Source organism: Atractosteus spatula, chromosome 1 (assembly GCF_055471065.1).
Source record: "Atractosteus spatula isolate fAtrSpa1 chromosome 1, fAtrSpa1.hap1, whole genome shotgun sequence".
Lineage (NCBI taxonomy): Eukaryota > Metazoa > Chordata > Actinopteri > Semionotiformes > Lepisosteidae > Atractosteus > Atractosteus spatula.
The window spans coordinates 53,739,091-53,760,167 of record NC_142706.1 but is presented as its reverse complement, the minus strand read 5'-3'; the positions used below and the strand labels follow the sequence as shown (position 1 = coordinate 53,760,167).

Sequence of the window (21,077 nt, the reverse complement as noted above, 5' to 3'; positions counted from 1 at the left end):
TCATCCAAGCTGCCTTAATTAAAAATAGATCTGATTTAACAGGGCCGTTTTAGAAAGACAGAGTCAGTAGAGCCTTGTGTTAAATATTTAGGCAGAATCTAATGCTTCTTTTTCCCGTTTTTATTTAAGGTAAACTTCAGAATTTCATCATCACCATACATTAGAAGGGTGGAACATTTTTAATCAGTTGACGTAATGAAGGAAATAGTATCCCTAAAACAGAACAAGGCAATCAATTGATGCTTACATTTAAATTAAGGGCACATATTTGGGAAATTCATTTTATGTCATGTGACCCAAAATTGGCTAGATGAAGGGTTTTCTTTTATTTGAAATTATGCTTTCCTTTCTAAGGTAATTTAGTTTTCTGTTTAGCTTATATATATATATTGCATTTGTGATTGTTTCAGTATATTTATTACAAATTGGCAGCTCCTCTAGACATGTCAAGCTTAGACATCATTTGCAATAAATGGGGGATGTACAGTGCCATCCATAAGTATTTGGACAGTGACACAATTTTTTCTGTTTTGGCTCTGTACTCCAGCACATTGGATTTGAAATAAAACAATGACTATGAGGTTAAAGTGCAGATAGTCAGCTTTAATTCGAGGGTATTTACAACGATATTGGGTGAACCATATAGGAATCACAGCCCTTTTTATACATAGTCCCCCCATTTCATGGGACCAAAAGTCATTGGACACTAACATAATCTTAAATAAAATTTGGCATGTTTGCAAATCCTTTGCAATTCATGACTGCCTGAAGTCTGCGACCCATAGACATCACCAAGTATCTTTCCTGGTGATGCTCTGCCAGGCCTGTAATTCAGCCATTTTCAGTTCCTGCTTGTTTCGGGGGCTTTTTGCTTTCAGTCTTAAGTAAGTGAAATGCATGCTCAATGGGATTCAGGTCAGGTGATTGACTTGGCCAGTCATAAACATTCCACTTTTTGGCCCTGAAAAACTCCATAGTTGCTTTAGCAGTATGTTTGGGGTCATTGTCCTGCTACAAGGTGAAGCGCTATCCAATGAGTTTTAAAGCAGTTGGTTGGATCTGAGCAGATAAGATACTTCTGGACACTTCAGAATTCATCCTGCTACTGGTGTCTGCAGTCACATCATCAGTAAAGACAAGTGAGCCAGTTCCACTGGCAGATACACATGCCCAAGCCATGACACTACCTCCACCATGTTTCACAGATGAGGTGGTATGCTTTGGAGTATGAGCAGTTCCATTTTTTCTCCATACTTTTCTCTTTCCATCACTCTGGTACAGGTTAATCTTCGTCCCATCTGTCCATAAGGCTTTGTCCCTGAACTCTTTTTTATGTACTTTTTAGCATGCGTCTTTCTGTGGCCTTTCTTACCAGTGGTTTGCATCTTGCAGGGAACCCTCTGAGATAATACTGATGTGTTCTTCTCTTTATGGTAGTCTTTGAAGCATCTACTATATACTGTATACCTACATCCTAGAGAGTGTTCCTGATCTGTTCAACAGATCAACTTGCTTCTTGCTGTTCAACAGTCGAAAAGAGTTTTTTCTTCACGATTGAAATTGTTCTTCGGTCCACTACCGTAGTCTTCCGTGGTCTACCAGGTCTTTTGCTATTGCTAAGCTCACAAGTGCATTCTAACAATGTACAAAACAGTTGATTTTGACACACCTAATGTTTTGGCTATGTCTCTGATTGATTTATTCTGATTTTTCAGCCTCACGATGGCCCGCTTTAATGGCATTAACACTTCTTTAGTCCTCATGTTGAGAGACAACAGCAGCAGACTCCAGATGCAAATGCCACATCTAGAATCAACTCTAGATCTTTTGTTAGCTCTCTTGTGCATGAACTAATGATGCAACAACACACAGCTGGCCAAGAAACAACTGAGCAGCCAATTGTCCAATTACTTTTGATCCCCTAAAATGGGAGGACTATGTATAAAAAAGGGCTGTGATTCCTGTATGGTTCATCCAATATAGACGTACAGTAAATACCCTCGAATTAAAGCTGACATTCTGCACTGTAACCTCGTAGTCATTGTTTCATTTCAAATCCAGTGTGCTGGGGTACAGAGCCAAAACAAGAAAAATTGTGTCACTGTACAAATACTTACGGACTGCACTGTAAATAAATCTAAAATTAAAAATGAGCTCCTGAATTTACCTAGGAAGCAAATTTCCAAAACTGTTTCTGTCTATAGCTGAAGAAAACATCAAGTCATGTGCCATCTTTGTTCTAGGCACAGCATGGTTTCAGAGTAAAGCAACAGGTGTCAATTTAAGAGACAGTCATCAGTAAGTGTCTGTACCAGCAATGTCTCTTTATTACAAATAGATCCTAGTAGTGTCCAAAGGAGAAAAAATCATTATAAGGAGAGATGGAACCATTATTATACAAAAAAAGGCCCTAGTCAGGACAGTGTGCTCTCTAAACTCCTCCCCATACCAATTAAATGCAAAATTACTTTAGTCTAGTGGATACTTAAGAAATTAAATGTTTTTTTCCAAGAAAAAAAATTGATTGCAAGCCTTCTTTCTAAATTTAAGTTTAGTCTCAGAGCCTAGACTTTCAAGGAGAAAGACTGAACAGCTGGAAGTCTAGCTTGTGGTGCTTATTGCACTATGGATGCTGCTTTTGTGAACTGAGGTTGAGAAAGAGAATCTTGATGTTGGACATTTTTATATACAGTCTCCTAATACAAGCCTTTCAGTTCTGTTGATTTTATTCCTATATTTGGCCATGCTTTTACAATCCTCTGCCTATTTGTATAGCCGTCAACCATGATCTAAACTGATTAATACCAAGGCCACTTCACACAGTTTTGCACACAGATGTCATGATGGTTAATACAGAAATTCACATGTATGTGGTTGATATAGTTCACCTGTTGTGGTGAACCACAGGGAAATGTTATAGGCCTGCTCTCTTCCTGATCTCTGTGTTAGCTTTGTAAAGGTTCTGGTATAGATAGCAAATGAGCTAAATATGCAAATGTTTTGGAAAAATGGGAGAAAAGGTAATCGGAAACATCATCAAAATAATCATGGTTTTGTGCAGAATCTTAGCAAAATAATTTTAAAGTGCTTACGTTAAGTACTTTACAGGAAGTGGGAACATACACTGTACATATTGCATGTGTTATGAACTTCAAAAAGCAATGCATTACAGGAATAAAGCCAAAAGTGAAACTTAAATCCAAGGAAGTTATGCTCAAGTTTTACTATGCATTGGTAAGGCCTCACTGGTAAAAACAGTGTTTCTGCTCTGCTTGCCAAACCACAAAAAGCATATTATTACATCCTTGGAGTTCAAAGAAGAAGAACCAGATCTGTTCCTGGTCTCGGGGGATTCTCATACACAGGTTAAATTAGCTAAATCTCTTCAGTCTAGAACACAGGAGATTGAGGGGAGATTTGATCTATCAGTATAAAACATCCTTAAGGAGTATGGATAGGGTCTACTCAGGGGACTACAGTAGGTCACACTCAGAAGTGAAAGAAGAACAGTCACAACTGGAAAATAACCAAGAGTTAATTTAAGATGGAAAATAGGAAATGCTTCTCTACACAAAGGGTCTCTGTTATAGGCCTCCCAGCCCAATGGTTGAGGCACAGACTTTAAGTTATTTTAAGAAATGACTGGACAAAATTTTAGATTCACTTAGGTGCTTAACTTCCACAAGAGCAAGATGGACTGAAGCCTTTTTCCTTTTCTTAGAATTGTACTATAACCAACTCATACTCAGTGGGACAAGTCTTCTTTTGGATCCATACCTTTTCAGCTTGTGTTCATTTTGCATTAAATCTCAGAGTTCAGTTTTAGTGCAAGGCATCACTTTTAACCTCTGTACTGTTTCATTAAGTTTTCAAGCATGCAGTTGCTTTTCGAAGAGAAATATGTTAGAGAATTCTTGTGCATGAATAATGCATATTGAGAATAATTTCACATAGCTTTGAGAAGTGAATGCCTCTAGCATTGAAGTGTTTGAAGAGATTCAGCGTGCGGTTCAGCATACCACTGAATCTGCACTTGGGGTTTGGTTGAAGCTAGAGTTAACCTGTTTAACAGATGGTTACGTTTTCTACTGAAGGGATAGAGAAGACTGACTTCCCAAAGTACTTGGCTTTTCTTGCCCCTTGACCTATAGGCCAAAAATAGAGAGTAGTAAGGGCACAGAGTTTAACCTACCATTAACAGCAAGCATTCAGTTACTGCACCTTTAGAGTCAGTACTTCAGAGTTAGAAATACTAAGGTCTGACAGTGAGAAATCCTTTGTGATGTTTATGTCTAACAGATGAAAACCACTTGCTTTTTGTTTCTTTTTTTCACTTTTTTAGTTTGATGCGCCTACTTTTTGTTACTCACAGGTCAGTAGTGTCGGTGTCCTGTTGCTGTTCCTGTAGCCTTTGGATCAGTCTGAACTACGTACCAACAAATTGCAGATCTGTTTTTACAATATTTGAACAGAAATTGACGTACAATTTGTAATTACACTCATAAAACCTCTTCCACAATCTTTGTGATTAGTTTAAGAGGGTTTTGGACTATGTTCAAAGACCATTGGAGATGAACTAATGGACCTTCCATTCTTGTTTTCTATATTCATTGTGCTTTTCAGCGTATTATTGCCTCATTTATTTAGGTACCTTAGTCTGAATAATGCAAAGTACGTATTTATTTTTGTTGGAAGTATAAAATAGTTATTTAGTAATCAGTTTTCCTGTTATTAAACCTTTAAGGATGAAAAAAATAAAAACTAACGCAACAGGCTCAAGGGAGTCCCGTTATAGACAAAGCTAACTCTCTGTTCGTGAAACTGTCTGTCAATAAAATATGTAATTTTGGAACAGCATTTCTTTTATTTTGTTTCAAATTTCCTGGCGAGAGAGCAATGTGCAGAGACCAGACATCTTCTGGCGAAAAGAAGGAGCTAAGTAACCTTATGGAGTGAGGAATGTACTGTAACTCAGGTCGAATAGTTTCTTGTCTTCTACACAGCCAGAGTGACACCCTGCAGTTTAGAAAACACACATACAAGGTTCAAGATCAGTGCAATGTAAGTGGATTTTCTCTTTTTTTCACAGGAATGGGGCACATACAGAGCTACACTGTGTCTCGATTGTCTAGTCTGAAGGATAACATCATGCTGATTTCACAGTAAATTCTTTGAGCAATATTCTCCAGTGTGAGAAATCAAAAACAAAGTAATATCAACTGGTACTTAATTCTCCAAGCTCCCTGCTGATCAGAGCTATGCGGTGAAATGGAGCTCTTCCTGACAGGAAGTAGGCCTAGGAGGGCAGAGAACTCCTAAAATAAAGTATGTTTAAATTTGGCACCCAACTGTTTTACAGTTTGGCTGCATGACTTTGGATGGAGAATAAGAATGGTCAGAATTGCTGTTATTTATACAAAGACAAAGCTATGATTCCCCTAAAAAAAACATCTGGTGGGCAAAACACGACATTTTCGGTTTTAGTTCCTGGGAATAATACACTTAATAAATACTATTTTTTTCATATTTTTTGAGGGCTAAGACAGGTTTATGTTAAACTCTAAAACACTGTCAACAAATATAATATTTAATATACTAAATTAAAATTGTTTCTTGCCATCATACTTTTGTGCATTGCTTGTGAGCTGCGTATATGATTTATAATGCAATTTATATATACTCATGTTTCTTTCAGAAGTAGTAAAAAAAATATCTAAGTGCTAAGAGGTTTACTTCAACAACAGATTGATGTTTCTATAACAATTTTAAGTATCCAGAGAAATTCATAGTTCAACCACAGTGCACATTTTGGGAATCGGAGATTTACAATGAATAATTATTTGAGGAGATGGAGGAATTCTAAATAGTCATATAGTTTTTTTAAGTTTTAAGTGCCTTGGGCGATTGGACATCTCATTTGTGTTTTATATTTTTATATTTTTATCTTAATTCTACAAGGATGTAGGAAAATAAATATTCGTTCTCTTTATTAAATGTATGTATATAGGAATTACTTTTTTGACGCACTAGGGGAACATTTCTTCAAAATGCTTATTTTCTTTTAACAAGATAACATCTCAACCAGTGCAAGTCGTGACTTAGTTAAGTGCTGTGCGAATCATATCAATAATTACTACATACCTATCAGTGCTGTCGGATGTCATTGTGATATAAAGAGAGAATAAAGACTGGCAACTTCAGTCATTTGAAAAACAAAATACTTTTGAATATGCTTCTGCTAAATATCTGCACTATGGAAAAGATGTAAACATTTAAATATATAACAGTATTTAAAAATTGCAGAAATGGCAAATTTATTTTTCAGGTTCTATATGTAATGGTTTGGAAATGTAAGGTTAAATGCTGTATATCGACCAGCTTCCTGAATAGAATGTCTGGTTAAGCTGAGAATTTTGTTGAATAGTCTATATATACTTAATGCAAACTGGTGAATGTGCACTGTAGACACGGGGGCTCGCGGAGGAATAAAAAGGAACTTCGAAAATTAGTTCAAAATGAATTGTTTCTAAATATAAAAATAAATGAATGTTTCATGTGTATCATATGGCGGAAATGCTATCAGTTTGAAGGTCAGGTTAGTCAGTTCTGTTAGTTCACTTATTTCAGTTGAGACCCTGAAAGGATTTGGTGAAATTCAAGCATGTGCTTTGTAAAGGTTATTTTTTGTTGTTCAATTTGTTGCTTTTAATGTTTGATCTCCATTTCAAGAGACAAAGCTCTCCAAAGTTTTCATTTCTGAGGAAAGAGGCAAAACTCAGTTTTGATAGTAGGGCTATAGTTCTGCGATTATACATTTCAATTCACATACTTCTAATATTTCAATTGTCTGTTTTTCATGTTCGACAAAACAGAGGTTTCTGAGAAATTTTTCATGGTGCATTATATATTGTTCAGAAACTGGATATTAGTTTTAAAATACTAGGGAATCCAGAATCCTGATGAATGTAAACAAAAAGAAAATTACTTGGATCTTAGTACAGACAAGACAGTGTGAAGAGGAATATGATTCAAGCATGTAGGGTTTTATGCTATAGCTTAGTTATAAGTATGCTTTGTATATCATAAACTATTCAGGAGTTCTTAAAAGGTCAATGGTTTTTACTGAAATTTGACAAATATTCTGGAAGTTCAGTGTGCCATATAGACTTGAACTTCTGCTTCTCTGGTTTGTTGTGTGATCCTCTCTGACTCTGAGACATAGGAACCCAAAAGGATTAGGGCAGTTCCTGATTTAAAATGAAACAGAAAATAATAATAAAAAAACTTTAGTAGTCCAAACACTTATTTTCACATTTTCTGTTAGTTAAAACATGCCTATCCACAAAAGGTCTAAGTTAAAGCAGCTGTATATTAAAGAGATAAATAGGATGTTAAGTTAGCCCTTAATAAACTGCATAATACAGTGTTTTCTTTCTGCCTTTAGATTTTGTATGTATTTAAAAATGTAACAGTAATTCATTTAATTATTGTATTAATATAATCACAAAAATGGTAATTACTGTATTTTTGTCTACCCTTTTCCTTCCATTGATTATCTGATGAATTTCCAGTTTTCCAGTTTCACTTGACTTTCAAATTTAAATTTGCTGTAGGACTTGCTAGTGGAAGGGAATTCTAATCTTTTATTTTCTTGTGTTATGTTTTGTAAAGGAAACCATCAATTTGAAAGCTGCCAGAAACTAAACTGTTTCCCATCCATCAAAAATAGTAGATTATATTTTGCAAATATACTATAGAGATACGCCAAGGCTAAATAAAACACAACTGTTCCAATTTACATACTTAGGAGTGTTTGATTTAAGTGAACCTGCATTTTTTAATATTAAGGTCTCTCCTGTCTGAAACTTTATTTCTCCTTGTGTGTCAAACCAGATCAAAGTGGTTGTAATCAGTATCCATATAATGTTCACTAAAGGTGCTGCAGACCTAATCAACATGAGACTAAACAAAAGTCCAGTCAGCTCCTGGCTGAAAAGGGGCATCCGGTTCTGTAAAACTACTGTCCTTTACTGATTGAAGGATGAAGGAAAGCCTCTAAACGTACCTTTTTTTTGTTTGATGAAATTGTGAAAAATCGTGAAAAGTACTGCAACTTTATACTTCTGTATTTTGTGAATTGCAAAGTGTCAGGATATTTATTCTGAAAATAAATATAGGCTTCATGCAGAAAATAGCATAACTCAGTGTGACATAATTAGTATTTTAATACTACTCTATCCATCTCCACTTCCGCAAGATGAAAGAAAAGGCAGGTAATGTATTTGTTTGCCAACATTGATTCAATTTGTTTCAGCAAATGAGATGGCTGTTTTTACCCCCCAAAAAAACTTAGAATTGCTCCTGCTTGGTTTAGTTTGAATGTTAATTTTAAAGTTAACATGAAAATAATTCAGCTTCACGGTGGGAAACAGGCTTTCCCCTGGAGCTATTGGCTCTGAACAGATCCTCACTTCTTCTTGCCAAGCTGTGGATGTTCCCTGTGGGTTTCATGTCAAGCCTTTTAGGGCAGCCACTGTCATTTGTCTTGGTGCTGGAGTTGCCAAACACACTGACCACGAACTAATAGGATGCATTTATGCAGCACCCATGCATATAGCTTGTAAGAAGGTTTTAATGACAGTCATCTGTTGTGGTCTCCTAGCCTTGTTGGGCAGGGAATCTTTTTATCACCCCAGTCAAACTCAAGCACCTCTGTTTGATTAAGAAAAGACTTCCCAGATCTTGAGTGCCGCTGCAAAATGGGGTTACAGTGGTTCGCTTGACAAAATGATGATTTGTGGTAGGCAGACTTATTAAGCAAGAATCTGGACCTATTGGCAGTGTTTTTTTTTGCTTAAGGGAGCCCACAAGGATGTTAGCAGAGCTCTTGATCAGCTTTTTATTTTAATGTAGTGGTAATTCTTTGATAAAGCTAGAGTTTCAAATGAAAAGATTTTGCCATTTTGCTGTACAGCGCTGTCTTTTTCTTAATTAAAGGGATCCTATCCTCTTTGCAGAGTTCACTTATCTAGGTGTCCTTGCTCTAAAGTGTGTGTGTGTAAAAAAGAAAAGGAAGAAAACATGTCCTTTGTCTATCCAGATTCATATGTATAGTAAACCAAGTATTAGATGTATGGTTCATTTTTATAATAGGCCCTGAATAACCTTGGAAATGAGAAAATAGCAGACATGAGAAGTCTAAGCATTCCTAATTAAAATGTCTTGAATTAAAAGTGCTGAACAATAAGCAGTGAAGTTCCTTTGATAGGATATTGTCTGGGACATTTTTGTAGTTGCTAATATCGTGATTAATTCTATTTTCACCTTCCACAGGCAGGTGCTTTGTAATTTTCTTCTTGATATCCTTTTCTGGGGGTATAATTGGTGTTTTATGGCACAGTTTCGATCTAGCTCACTCTCTGCTCAGTTAGATCAAAGGGGAGGGTGAAAGATCACCAGGGCTGTTAGATTGGGTCTGAAGAGGCTGAGATGAGGATCCTTTGCGATATCAGACACAAGGTGAAAGGTCAGAACTAACGGTTTGTTTTTTCACCTAAGGGGGAGGATATTTAAAGGCCTTGTGTATTGTAAATTCTGTCAGGTATCATTAAGCCTGCAAATATAACAGAATCTAACCAGCTTTTTCAGAATTATTTTGCAATTTTGCTGGAGGTTCTAAGTGCTCTACTCTCCATTTTCTCTTTTATTAAACAATTCATACATATTTCATTTTTTCAACAAATTTGTCGAGAAATTTCCAATATGAGTACCGTTTCTCTTATTAAAAGGTTTTGACAGAAATAACCCCAATGACAGCTCATTCTGCTCTAACTGGAATCAGTAATATTGAGTGCAAAAATATGAAAACTTCAGCTTTTTTTTAAGTTTAACAATTCTAAACCGTTTCAATACTCTTTTTTACATGGTTGAAAATTTGTGGCTTGTGTGATACTAAATAAAAAAGAAACCATCATAATAACTTGAGTTTTTTTTTATTTTGACTGCAGTTTTAATGCTTAACTAATGTCCCATTTACCTTAGAACTCTCTTGCCTGGCCTGTTCCAATTATTCTGATCTGGAAGATACCTGCAATTTGACAGTTTGCTAATATTGGAGGGTGAAATGTTATTTGATGATGTTTAGATACAAAAGATCAAAGCTTATCATAATTGCTTTGTCAAATAAAGTTCTTTTTTCTAAAAGACAGGCTTCATTGTCAAGAGAAGATTAACTTTCCATTTTTTTTTAGTTTAGAACAAACTATGTTTATGACCCCTGCTTCCTCCAAGTGTTTACGCAAACAAGACTGGGCAAATAGTTGAGGTGACATATCTACATGCTCATCAGAAGGGCCTCATAATTAAAGCCCATCAATCAAAAGTTCATTTCTTTTAAAAAAAACTTATGTTTGAAACTGGCATTCAGATTCAAAACGTGTTTAATTGCAGTAAAGCCAAACTGAATACATCTGAGGTGAAGTTGGTTTTATGGTGTGTGGATATAATTTCAATCTTCATATACGAAAACCCTAGTCATAACAATGCCATTTACAATTTGGTTCAGTAAATCGACATTTTTCAACAAACGTAAAATTAGATAATTGTTTACAAGACTTTCTCACATAATCTCTTCGTAAAAGCCTGAACTCAGTGTATGTTTTAGTTATAATGTTTAATGTTTTTGTTATATTTAATATAATTAAAATGACTCTTGAAATGCATATGTATATACCCATCTCATAAAAGAGATTGAAGTGAAAAAGATTTTAATATCACTTCATTTTTGAACTCTACTGCTTTTTCCATACTTGCAAAGAGCCAGCAGCTGATTGCTCAGCCTGTCAGCTGAAGGTGTATCCCAGGGTTTCCTGCCCATCTTGCTTCAGGTTGACTTCTGAAATATGTCTTCAGTGTTCTAATTGAGAGGAAGGGTACACTCCATTACAAGGGCCAATAGTTTCATGGGAGTCATTGAAGTAAAATTCCAAGAAAAACCTATCCACTGTTTAATTTTTTCAAGTGGGAATTAAATACATGAGCCATTGGTTTTTAGGAGCCTATAGTTACCACTTCATTTTTGGAAGGCTTCCAGGCAGCACAGTAATTTCAACCACATAGTTTGTATATATGTAGGCATTGTGTATTTCTGCGTGTATACGTATACTGAATTATAGGACGGTGCTTAGTGAAAATAGCTTCCAAATGGTGGGGTAGCTTGATGTAGTTTCTGGTCTTGCTGGTCATTTGTTTTGTACAAGTGGAAGCAGTTTGACTGGGTATATATAAATACAGAGTTGAGTGAACTCCAGCTACTACCCAGAACCACTCCTCTCCTCTTGCCATTGTAATGCTTCCCTTTCTCATACATCCTAAGGCGATCGTTGTTTATCAAAGCCGCGCTCAATGTATATAAACACGTGCTTCCGATCAGCTGAAATAATGATAAGTGAAGAGTTAAACACATCAGCTCAATTTCCCGTTCAAGCAGAATTTACAGACTTCTGGAAATGCAGTGGAACTTTTCTGGCTACTTGAGATGTTAACAGAAGTATAAAATTGTTTATTTTTGTTTTATTCTTCATGCTTCCATTCCCCCCCAAACGTATTAAATACCTGTGGGTTTGCAAAATAAGTCTTCTGCCTTGTATCTAGTAGCTGTTTATCACAAGAGAAAATCATATTCAGTTGACTCCAAATTATTTTTGATTTGAAATTATTGGCTCTGTGGGTTTTTCTTTGCAATGATGTCCTTCAGAGTTCTAAATTATGTGTTAAGGCTATTTTGTTGCATTGGTGTGCTCTTTGAGGTTTTTAATGTGTTTTCCTCCAGTGCCCCAGGGAAAAGGAGAGGTTAGAACTTCATATGCTCTGAGTATCACATTGTTTTATTATTCTTCTGATGGCTGGTGCATAAAGTGATGAAATATTGAACTGATCATGAAATATGATGACCATTAACCTCCTTTTTAACTATTAAAACTCACTTTAGGCTGCTCTCAACTGTGGTTTATTAAATTGTTTAGACTAACACCCTTTTCAATAATTGTTAATGAACTGCAGAAATACTGAGTTGCATCATGATAAATGCATTTTTCACTTTTGTTTCTGGCAACTTCTGTCTTCACCAGTTGAAAGTGAACACTTGTTATAAAGACCCTGTGAAACGTGCTTGAGTCCTGGATCTGATTTGCTCAGTAGCTCCATGCCTAATTGGTGATGATTGTAGCAGTTAGTGTGTGATTCAGTGCTTCACCAATGTGGAATCCAGTTCCAGTTATTGCTGATGAGCAATACGTCCTTGTTCTCCACTACCATCTTAACATCTGCAAACATGCATCTTACTTGTGACTTCATCAGCATAATCAGTATTTTATCTGAAGAGTTAATCTCCAGTGTGTTTATTACAAGTGTTTTCTTAGTAATTTCCTTAATATAAACCATGGTATATGTATGCCATATACAATAACACATTAATTTAACTTTCCAAATATTTAATAAATTGAAAAGTCCTCAACTGTAAAATATGTAAAGCACTAAGAAAATAGTTCTGTAGGGGGGTAAAAAACTAGTTCTGATGTCTGTTCTGCAAATCTGTTTTAGTATTTTTAAGGGGCTCTGAAGGGTTGTAGCTGACACAACAAGCAAGATTCCCAGCACATATTTCTAACCCTTTATGACATTCTCTTGGTCGTACGTTTGTTTATTTAATTTGAATTCCAGTTTGTGAAATGTAGCATGTTTCTTTTTTACAAATCCAATTATAATGACACTCAAAGTGCTGAGAACCCTGAATTTAATATTTTTATTTTTTCTTACAGGAATGGCAAAACTCCATCCAAAAGAATGCTGGATTGGCCTTTATTGAGCTCGTCAACGAGGGGAGGTAATTATAATTTGGGATTTCGACCTCCTGTAGTCACCTTTTCATCATTCTGTGCTCTCTGAATCTATAAATTGCCCAAGGCCCCAAAAGTTTTTACCCATATTGAATAAAAATCAATGCGTTTTGGAAAGAAGATCTGGGAGTCCAGTCTCGGAGTTCAAGGCTCCATCAATACCTGTCTGCTCCATGGGGACGCTGACAGAATGACAGAGCAGGTGACAGGGCCATGATCCTTGACTCCCCATGACACTCGGGAAATCTTTAGACTTTCTTTCAATTCCCAAAATAGGACAACTCTTGATTGGTGCGGAGGAGTATATGTAAATATATGTGCATGTTTGTGTGACTAATTTGATTCTAAGGACAACTAACTGATAAAGAAATTACAGAGGTGATAAAATACCGCAGTCCTAATTCAATATCCAAAGGAAATTGCTTTTATGTTGGATTTGTGTGTTATATCTTTAAATCTCCAAATAACACTCAGATTTCTGAAATGACTACGTTGTATGTTTCACAGATTTGTGTGGTCTTTTGTCGGGAAGTGTAGTTTTGTTTCTAAAATGACCGTGATTTGTGATGTTTACTGTAACGGGATCCCTGTCCCTGGTTAGAGAAAGAAAGTGAAATGCGGGAAAGCGGGGCAGCGGAGTGACGTTATTGATGGCCTGGTCTGGCAGGAGCGGTGGCCGGGGGGAGCTGGGGTTGAGCTGCTCCCCGCCCAGCTCCCCCGTGCCAGCAAGGAGAAACACCAGTGTTAGGTTACAGTGCAGAGACTTGGCCTGTTATTGTTTCACTTTGCACGGTCCTGACCTGCCTTGACCTCTGGTGGAAAGTGGCTGTTCTGGATTTGGCCCTTGATTAATGTTTCATTAGTACAGATAACACTGGGGTTTCGCACACATGTAGCGGAGTAGCCGAGGTCTTCCTGTGTCAGATACATATCATTAACAAATCAATTAGTGTTGCAGACTTGTAAGCGATTAGTACGAGGTCATCTGTTTTTTTCAATAATTTTAGTAGCTTTTAGTTATTTATCCAAAATAGTTACTGTTCAATACCTGAATTTCACACATTCTTAAATGTTTCAAACATAATTTGACAATTGTAGACATGTTTATTAAATTCCTGACTGCCAATTTTTTTCTTGATTGGTTTAGCCTCTCTTTAGATTTCAGAGATTCCTTTTATTATCATATATTTAACGCGCTAGATGAAATGTTAAATGTTAAAGTATTTTCTTTGAATGTGTTCCATATAGAAATTTATAGAAAGAAATCTTCAAGTCTGTAGTGTTAGGTACACTACAAACACGGAATGATATTTAGTAAGAAGTACAAATACTAACTACAAATAAGTGGGACATTTCAGTAACAAAAAGTAATTGATCATTGTACCCAATACGTGTTATATATACTTTTCAAAAGGAAGAGCAATCAAGTGAAAGAAAAAAGTTTCTAACATGAGGAAGAATTAATGGAAAGTTTAAATTCGTTAAATCATTGGTCATAAAGAAATATTGGGAAATCGTCAGTCTCTTTGTGCCTTTCACTTACAGGAGTTTGCAATTCTTTTGTGGACTGCATAGTAGCCACTACTTTTCTTACTGCCTTCTTCTGTTTTGTGTAAATCAGCCATATTGCTTTCAAAAATGTAATGATGAGAACAATTTAGAAAAAAGTAAGAAAAGTCACATTAGAAAAGAAAACTAAGTTCAAATCCTGTGTAGGCTGTGATATTTTTCCTTTTTGGTTTTTTCAGATCATATAGTAGTATTTTTTAAATCTTTTGTGTTTCATGCATAAGATGGAACCCCTGGACTCATCTTTGTACTTTCTTTAGTTTGCAGTTCATGCTACTTTATCTGAACCGGTATCTGTGACTGTATTTTTTTCTCTAAAGCCGCATGTAGCTCTTTTTTATGAACTATAATCAGAAAAATACCATACCTTTTTAGTTAAGTGACTGTTCGTTTCTCTTGCAGGTTGCTGAGTCACACAATGAAAGATCACCTGGTGAGAGTGGCCAATGAGGCAGAGTTCATCCTGAGCAGACAGAGGGCTGAGGACATACACAAGCATGCCGAATTTGAGGTAGGCTCCGTCAGTTGAGAGAGAAAGGAGAGCACTGGACTGGCAGGACTCCCCTTGAAAAGAATGTTTGACTGTTCTTTAAACAGGCTCCAAGGGGGGCTTATTGAACATCCCTTCAGAAAATGCTGCTTATTTTCCTTATGACCAAAGCCGTTGCCCAACTGACATTGTCTGCAGGACAGTGAACTAGTTGAGTCTAGAACTCAAATGTATCTGCAGACTTGAAATGCTTCTTTTATTATTCTGTTGTGAAAGGTCACAACCCTTTCTTTGCTTGTCTCCATTCCTGGGAGGTGCTTCCAGAGACTTTATTGGTCGTTTCCTTTAGAATAACTCTGGTTTAGTCAGAAATCCATCTCAAAGGCCACACTGGACTATTAAAATCTATTGGTGAGTTTAAGTATCTCCCTTGAGGACAGGCTTGTTTTTTTGTGTTCCCTGCCTTCAAAAAATGAATTGCTTCTATCTTTAATATTATTGAAGAAAATTTTAAATTTGTAGGTGTAGATTACTCACCAAGGCGATTTATTTGCCGTACTTGACCTTGGAATTCCTGTTCTGTGTCGCCTGTTGAAATACAGGCTGGGGTTGGCAGCATGTTAGTAATCCCAGCAAACTATAAATGTTATTAAAAAATAATGAGAAATGATATCCCTTTAAATTATGGTTTGTATATCTTGAAAATACTTTGTCTCCAGATTATCAGCTTCTCTTACAGCTCGTCCACCAGAACTCAACTCTCTTACTAACACAAATTCAGCTTTAGTTGCAAAGAATACAGTATGAATGCATGTCTTTTCTTCTAATTTCAGTCTGATTGAGATAAATATTTTTATCTAACAGGAGACTTTTACTTTGGAGCACAAAGTCTGTTTTTTCTAAGATTTAAGGTAGTGCCTTTTTGAAAAAATGTACTACTAAGGATATTATGTTATGTTGTAGGATGTTATGTTTTTTAAATTAAGAAAACAGAACAAATCATGCAGTACAATATGCAAAACTCACATTTTAATATAAAACGTCAGATGCTAAAAATTATATGTTGTGATCTAATGCCTAAAGCATCTGCTTCTTTTTTGGTATCTGTGTGAGTTTTGCAAGACCCCGTGTGTGGGAGTTTTTCATGTATTAACTGTTCTCTTTAACACCTTTAGAGAAATGTACTTTTTAATTTACAAGAACTAAAGAGATACCATAGCATTTGGAGGAAATGTGCCGTTAGTAGAGTTGCAGCCTTTTGCTTCTAACAGCAAATTCACCCCTAAAATAGTCTGTTATCACTCCCTACAGAGTGTTATTGTGAGCAGTCTTGAGTGTCATTCTCTTGTTGTGTAACAGCACACAACTTTCATTGTGCCAAAGGCTCAGGCACACAGATGAAATACAAGTCTGTTCAGTTCATTGACCAATAATCATTAGAGGAGGATTGAAATGACATTGTTTTGCTCCAGATTTATGCAGAACCATCATGCACAACGTGGCATCATTGATTAGCTGAATGCTTTTTCGCTGTTGACTATGAAATGTGCTTTTTGCACGTACATGGAGGCTGGGCCTGTCATCTGAAACATTGACAAAGCAGGCAATACAGACACATGAACACAACAGGAAATCTCCAGAAATTAGCATCTTTCACCTCTGGTTGAGTTTAGAATCTGTTTTTGTGTCATTTCTCATCTGGTTCTCTTTTTCCTAGATAAGTCATTTTCTCTCAGCTGTACCATGAAAGTAACTCCAGGTTGAATGAATGTTTTGGCTTTGGAAACAACAGTGATTAGACTTTTTTGTTAGCTTAAGTAAATGTGCACACTTCAAAAATATTTATCTCTTTTTCTTAGAATTTAAATATTTATAAACTAAAAATAATGCACTGCAAGTTGTGCAGTCATAGGTATAAAATTAAATAAGAAAGGATAGATTGTACATTGTAATTGGCATCAGAGATTAAAAACATACGTATTTATTTATACATAAAACATACATAACTAAAATAATGATTAAAAAACGTTGAATGCATAGGCACTTGTGAATACAAGCTGCGCAAGGCAGAGCTTCAGTATCCTGCAGAATAGGATGACATTGCCAGGGCACATAGACAGTAATTGCTGTGATTTCATTATTTTCATCTAACCTCATTGAACTGACCGAAGTTTGGAAACAAATTCAAATTTTCTTTAAAATGTACTACAATTTTAGGCCAATCTGGTACTGTACAATAGAGTGTCAACAAACTGCTGACTGTACAAATGATAATGAAGTATTAAAACTGAGTAGGATTTAAAACAATTTATCTGCATTTACAACTGTGAAAATTAAAGGTTTGTTTTTATACTGTAGCTCTAAAGTGTTGCTTAAATTTGTTATATTATTGAATTGTTTTAAACCACTGATTTCCAAGCCAAGAGATGGCAATATATGAAATCTTAAATAAGCAAGATATATTCCATTTTCTTTTAGCAACTATTCGTATCATTTTATAAAACACTTATTTTGCTCAGGTACTTATTTTTAACTACTGTATATCTGTGTACTGCTACTGTATTTCAGTCAAATCATTACAGTTTTGTTTAAGCTACATTTTAATTTTGGCTGTCTCAGTATGCTCTGTAGAATTAAATGTAATTCTTAAACCTAATTTTTATTATTATATTTGTTATTTCTCTCTTTTTAATGCCTGTTCCATGCACAAACTGTTTCGGCTTTAATCAGATACCCGCCATGGCTGGTACAAAGTATGTTTTAGAATTGAATTCCCCACTTAAATCAAGTTGCTGTGCAGTGACCTCTGTAAGAAGTAGCCCTCTGATAAGTGCACCGCTGATATTGCTGTATTGATTTTCTTCCTTTTCTGTTTTTCCTGCTCTTTGTGAGCGACTGGTTTCATTTTGCAGTACTACAATAAAAATACCAGCAAAAGAAAAATGTCCCATGGGTAAAATTGTTTTGTGGTCTTGGTTTTTATATATACAGTATATTGCATTCATGCTTGCTGAAAAAAAAAACGCTACAGTATCTTTGCAAGTATATTTCAGTGTATATGTGTATGTTTTTGTGTATGCAATAAGGAATTACGTTTATAATATTGACTGTTTTGCAAGCTACTGACAAATATACTAAAGCCAGTCCTATAACCCTATCTGTAGATGGTTCTGTACTATCTAAATTGAAAAACCTTGGGGTTATATTTGATTCTGGCTTAACATTCGACCCACATGTGCAGCATACTGTCAAAACATCTTTTTTTCACCTTAGAAATATCGCAAGACTACGCCCTATGCTATCACTAACTGTGGCTGAAAAGCTGATCAACACATTTGTGTTCTCTCGAATTGACTACTGTAATGCTCTACTCACTGGGGTATCTAAATCTACTTTGAACAAACTGCAGTATGTCCAAAATTCAGCAGCCAGAATCCTGACCAGGTCTAGTGCAAATGATCACATTACTCCTATCCTGGAGTCCTTGCACTGGCTTCCGGTCAAATTCCGTGTAGACTTTAAAATCCTCATGCTCACCTATAAGGCTCTGCATGGCTTGGAACCTCAGTACCTGTCTGAACTATTATCGCCCTACTCCCCACCCCGCAACCTCCGCTCTTCTTACTGTCCCCCAAGCCCGTCTACATTGTATGGGTGACAGGGCCTTCTCCTGTTATGCCCCCAAGCTCTGGAACTCTCTCCCCAAGGATATCAGAGAGTCAGGTTCTCTAAACTCTTTCAAATCCCTCTTCTTTAGAAAAGCCTTTACTTAACTGGTTCCATTCTTCACCCCTCTGCTTTTCTTAGTACCACCATCCACGGTCTCCTCTATATATTGTAATTGTTTTATCTTGTCTATTCTTTTTATTATTGTTGTTGTCATTCTGTAAAGTGCTTTGAGAAGCCACCTTTAAAGGTGCTATATAAAATAAAGGTTATTATTATTATTATTTCCTGAATGTACTGAATCCTGTCCTAATGACAGGAAGTTTTCATCATGGACAGAGCATGTTTGATAAATGTGAAGACTTTCCATGTGTCTCCATTCCCCTTGTGCCATTTTTAAAAACAGCAGCCAAGGCCCAAATCACTTACCTTTCTTGAGTCTGTCATAATGTTTTATAGACTTTGTTCTTAGAATTTCATTAATGTTTCATTTAAGCTTTTTAAAAGACATTAATAGGAAGAGCCACTTGCAGAAGATTTGCAAACCTGAAAAGCAACTATCAGCATAAAATAACTATAGAAGAACCATTTATAGACTTAGGTGAAGCACCAGAGCTAAATGTGGTTGTGTGCTCTGTTAAAGTTAGTGGTACTAGGATTGAATAGTTTCCCTCCTCAACATTAGCTTGGGTAATGGAATTTGTTGTAATGCACACTTCTAAGGATGCTTTCAGTGAAATGCGAGACACTAGGAAGTGAATTATTAAATAGATAAAAATAAATTTATGTTTGCTCCTGTCAGAGTTCATATCCACAAGAAACCTTGATAGAAGACCAGAATGATTTAGACAAGTTTGCTTTAGAGATTCATAACATATGCTTGCCGGACAGAATTGAGTTATCTCTGCTCTTGAGAGTAAGTTATTATAGCAGGAGCTGACAGAGATGAAGATAACTGAGGGAAATTCAATTACCTTTTAGTGTTTTCTTTCTAATAGGATCCTTAATGTGAAAAAGATCTTCAGATGATGCTCCACTGTAGCACTGTGTGATCTGCTTTGATACCTGCTTTTAAAGAGAAAGGGGGGAAAAAATCGAACTCTTCTTTCATTGGCCTTCATTAGAGGTGAAACGTGGTGGTTTGTAGGGCACAAGGGCAGATTTCAAGGCTTTGATACAGAAGAGTGACGTAGGTTTAGGTCGTTTCTTTTTCATAGACTCTTTGATCTGGTTAAAATGCACTTTAATTAAAGAGGATTTTCTGTCTTTTCTTGAAAGCATGTGGTTACTTCTCTAATTAGCTTTCAGTAGCATTGTCCTGTGTCTTCTAGGGTGATATATACATAACTGTATACATTGTAGACTCGTTTTAAACTTGAGGTTGATGCTGAAGACAAAGTCACTCAGACTACACAGCAGGAGTAACTTCTGTAGTAGTGTTGCTTAACAGGAAAATAGATGTTAAAATACAGACAAGCAAATACGTTATAATGCACTTTTGAATACTATATATGAAAATGCAGTATTCGTGCTTATAATATACATTGGTGATGATAATATGAGAAAAAGGAAAGACAAATCAAGAACTCTAATCATAATTGTGCAACAGACATAGAGTCATAAAACAGCAATGTGTTTAACTGCAAATAAATACCCTTAAAACTGAGCTGGATTTCAAAGCCAAGTTACATTTAGCTTCTGCTCAATCTATGTTGGCGCTTGTCAGCTCAAACCCTAGAGAAGATCTCTGACGGAAACGTTGCACAAGCTGGGCATTTACCCTTCAGACTGCAGGGGACAGTGAAATGCCCTAAAGAAGCATGACAAGTTAATGTAATGGAAGTTGACCTTGGAATAAGTTATACAGTATGTACTTCAGGAATCCCAAAACACATTGAAAACAGGTTTCTGCTCCCACCCATCCGGTTGCTGTTTACTGCTTTGTTTATGATCAAAGGAGGACTTATTTTCATACGATGGTTATAAAATACCGTTTTATTGGCTTAAAATATGCAATCAGTTAATAAGTAAACAGTGCAGAAGACGTAGTGGCCTGTGATGTCACAAACCTCCAGTTCATCTTTCTTGATCATGGGCTGCACTGAATTTGTTAGGCTGCTTACAGTCATCACACCCCAGTTTAACTGGAAATATTATTAACAGGCTGGTGCCATTAATAAATAATAAACACCGTAGTGTTTCATAAGTGAAATATTATTTTAGAAAAGTTCAATCCCATATTAGTTCTATACTTCTGACATTTTATCTTCAGACCATGCACAAAATTTCTCTGAACAAAGGTGTTGACATGTTAAATGTAATTGTAACATCAAGAGCCTACCTAGGAACAAAAGTATGGCATTCCATTCTTTATTCTTAATTATTTTCACAGATTTGCAGATACACTCGGATTAATTTAATTATGTTAAGAAAAAGCCAAATAATTACAAGTACTT

The 21,077-nt window shown here is 36.0% G+C and overlaps 1 protein-coding gene across 8 annotated transcripts in view; it reads left to right on the top strand.

The window, feature by feature from the left end:
• lrba (LPS-responsive vesicle trafficking, beach and anchor containing) overlaps positions 1-21,077 on the top strand; it is a 289,988-nt gene that overhangs the window by 107,391 nt on the left and 161,520 nt on the right. For all 8 annotated transcript variants that reach the window (XM_088910702.1, XM_088910752.1, XM_088910744.1 and 5 more), the window contains exons 34-35: positions 12,819-12,883; positions 14,868-14,976. In XM_088910702.1, coding sequence (XP_088766828.1) covers positions 12,819-12,883; positions 14,868-14,976 — 174 coding nt within the window. The remainder of the gene's footprint in view (positions 1-12,818; positions 12,884-14,867; positions 14,977-21,077) is intronic.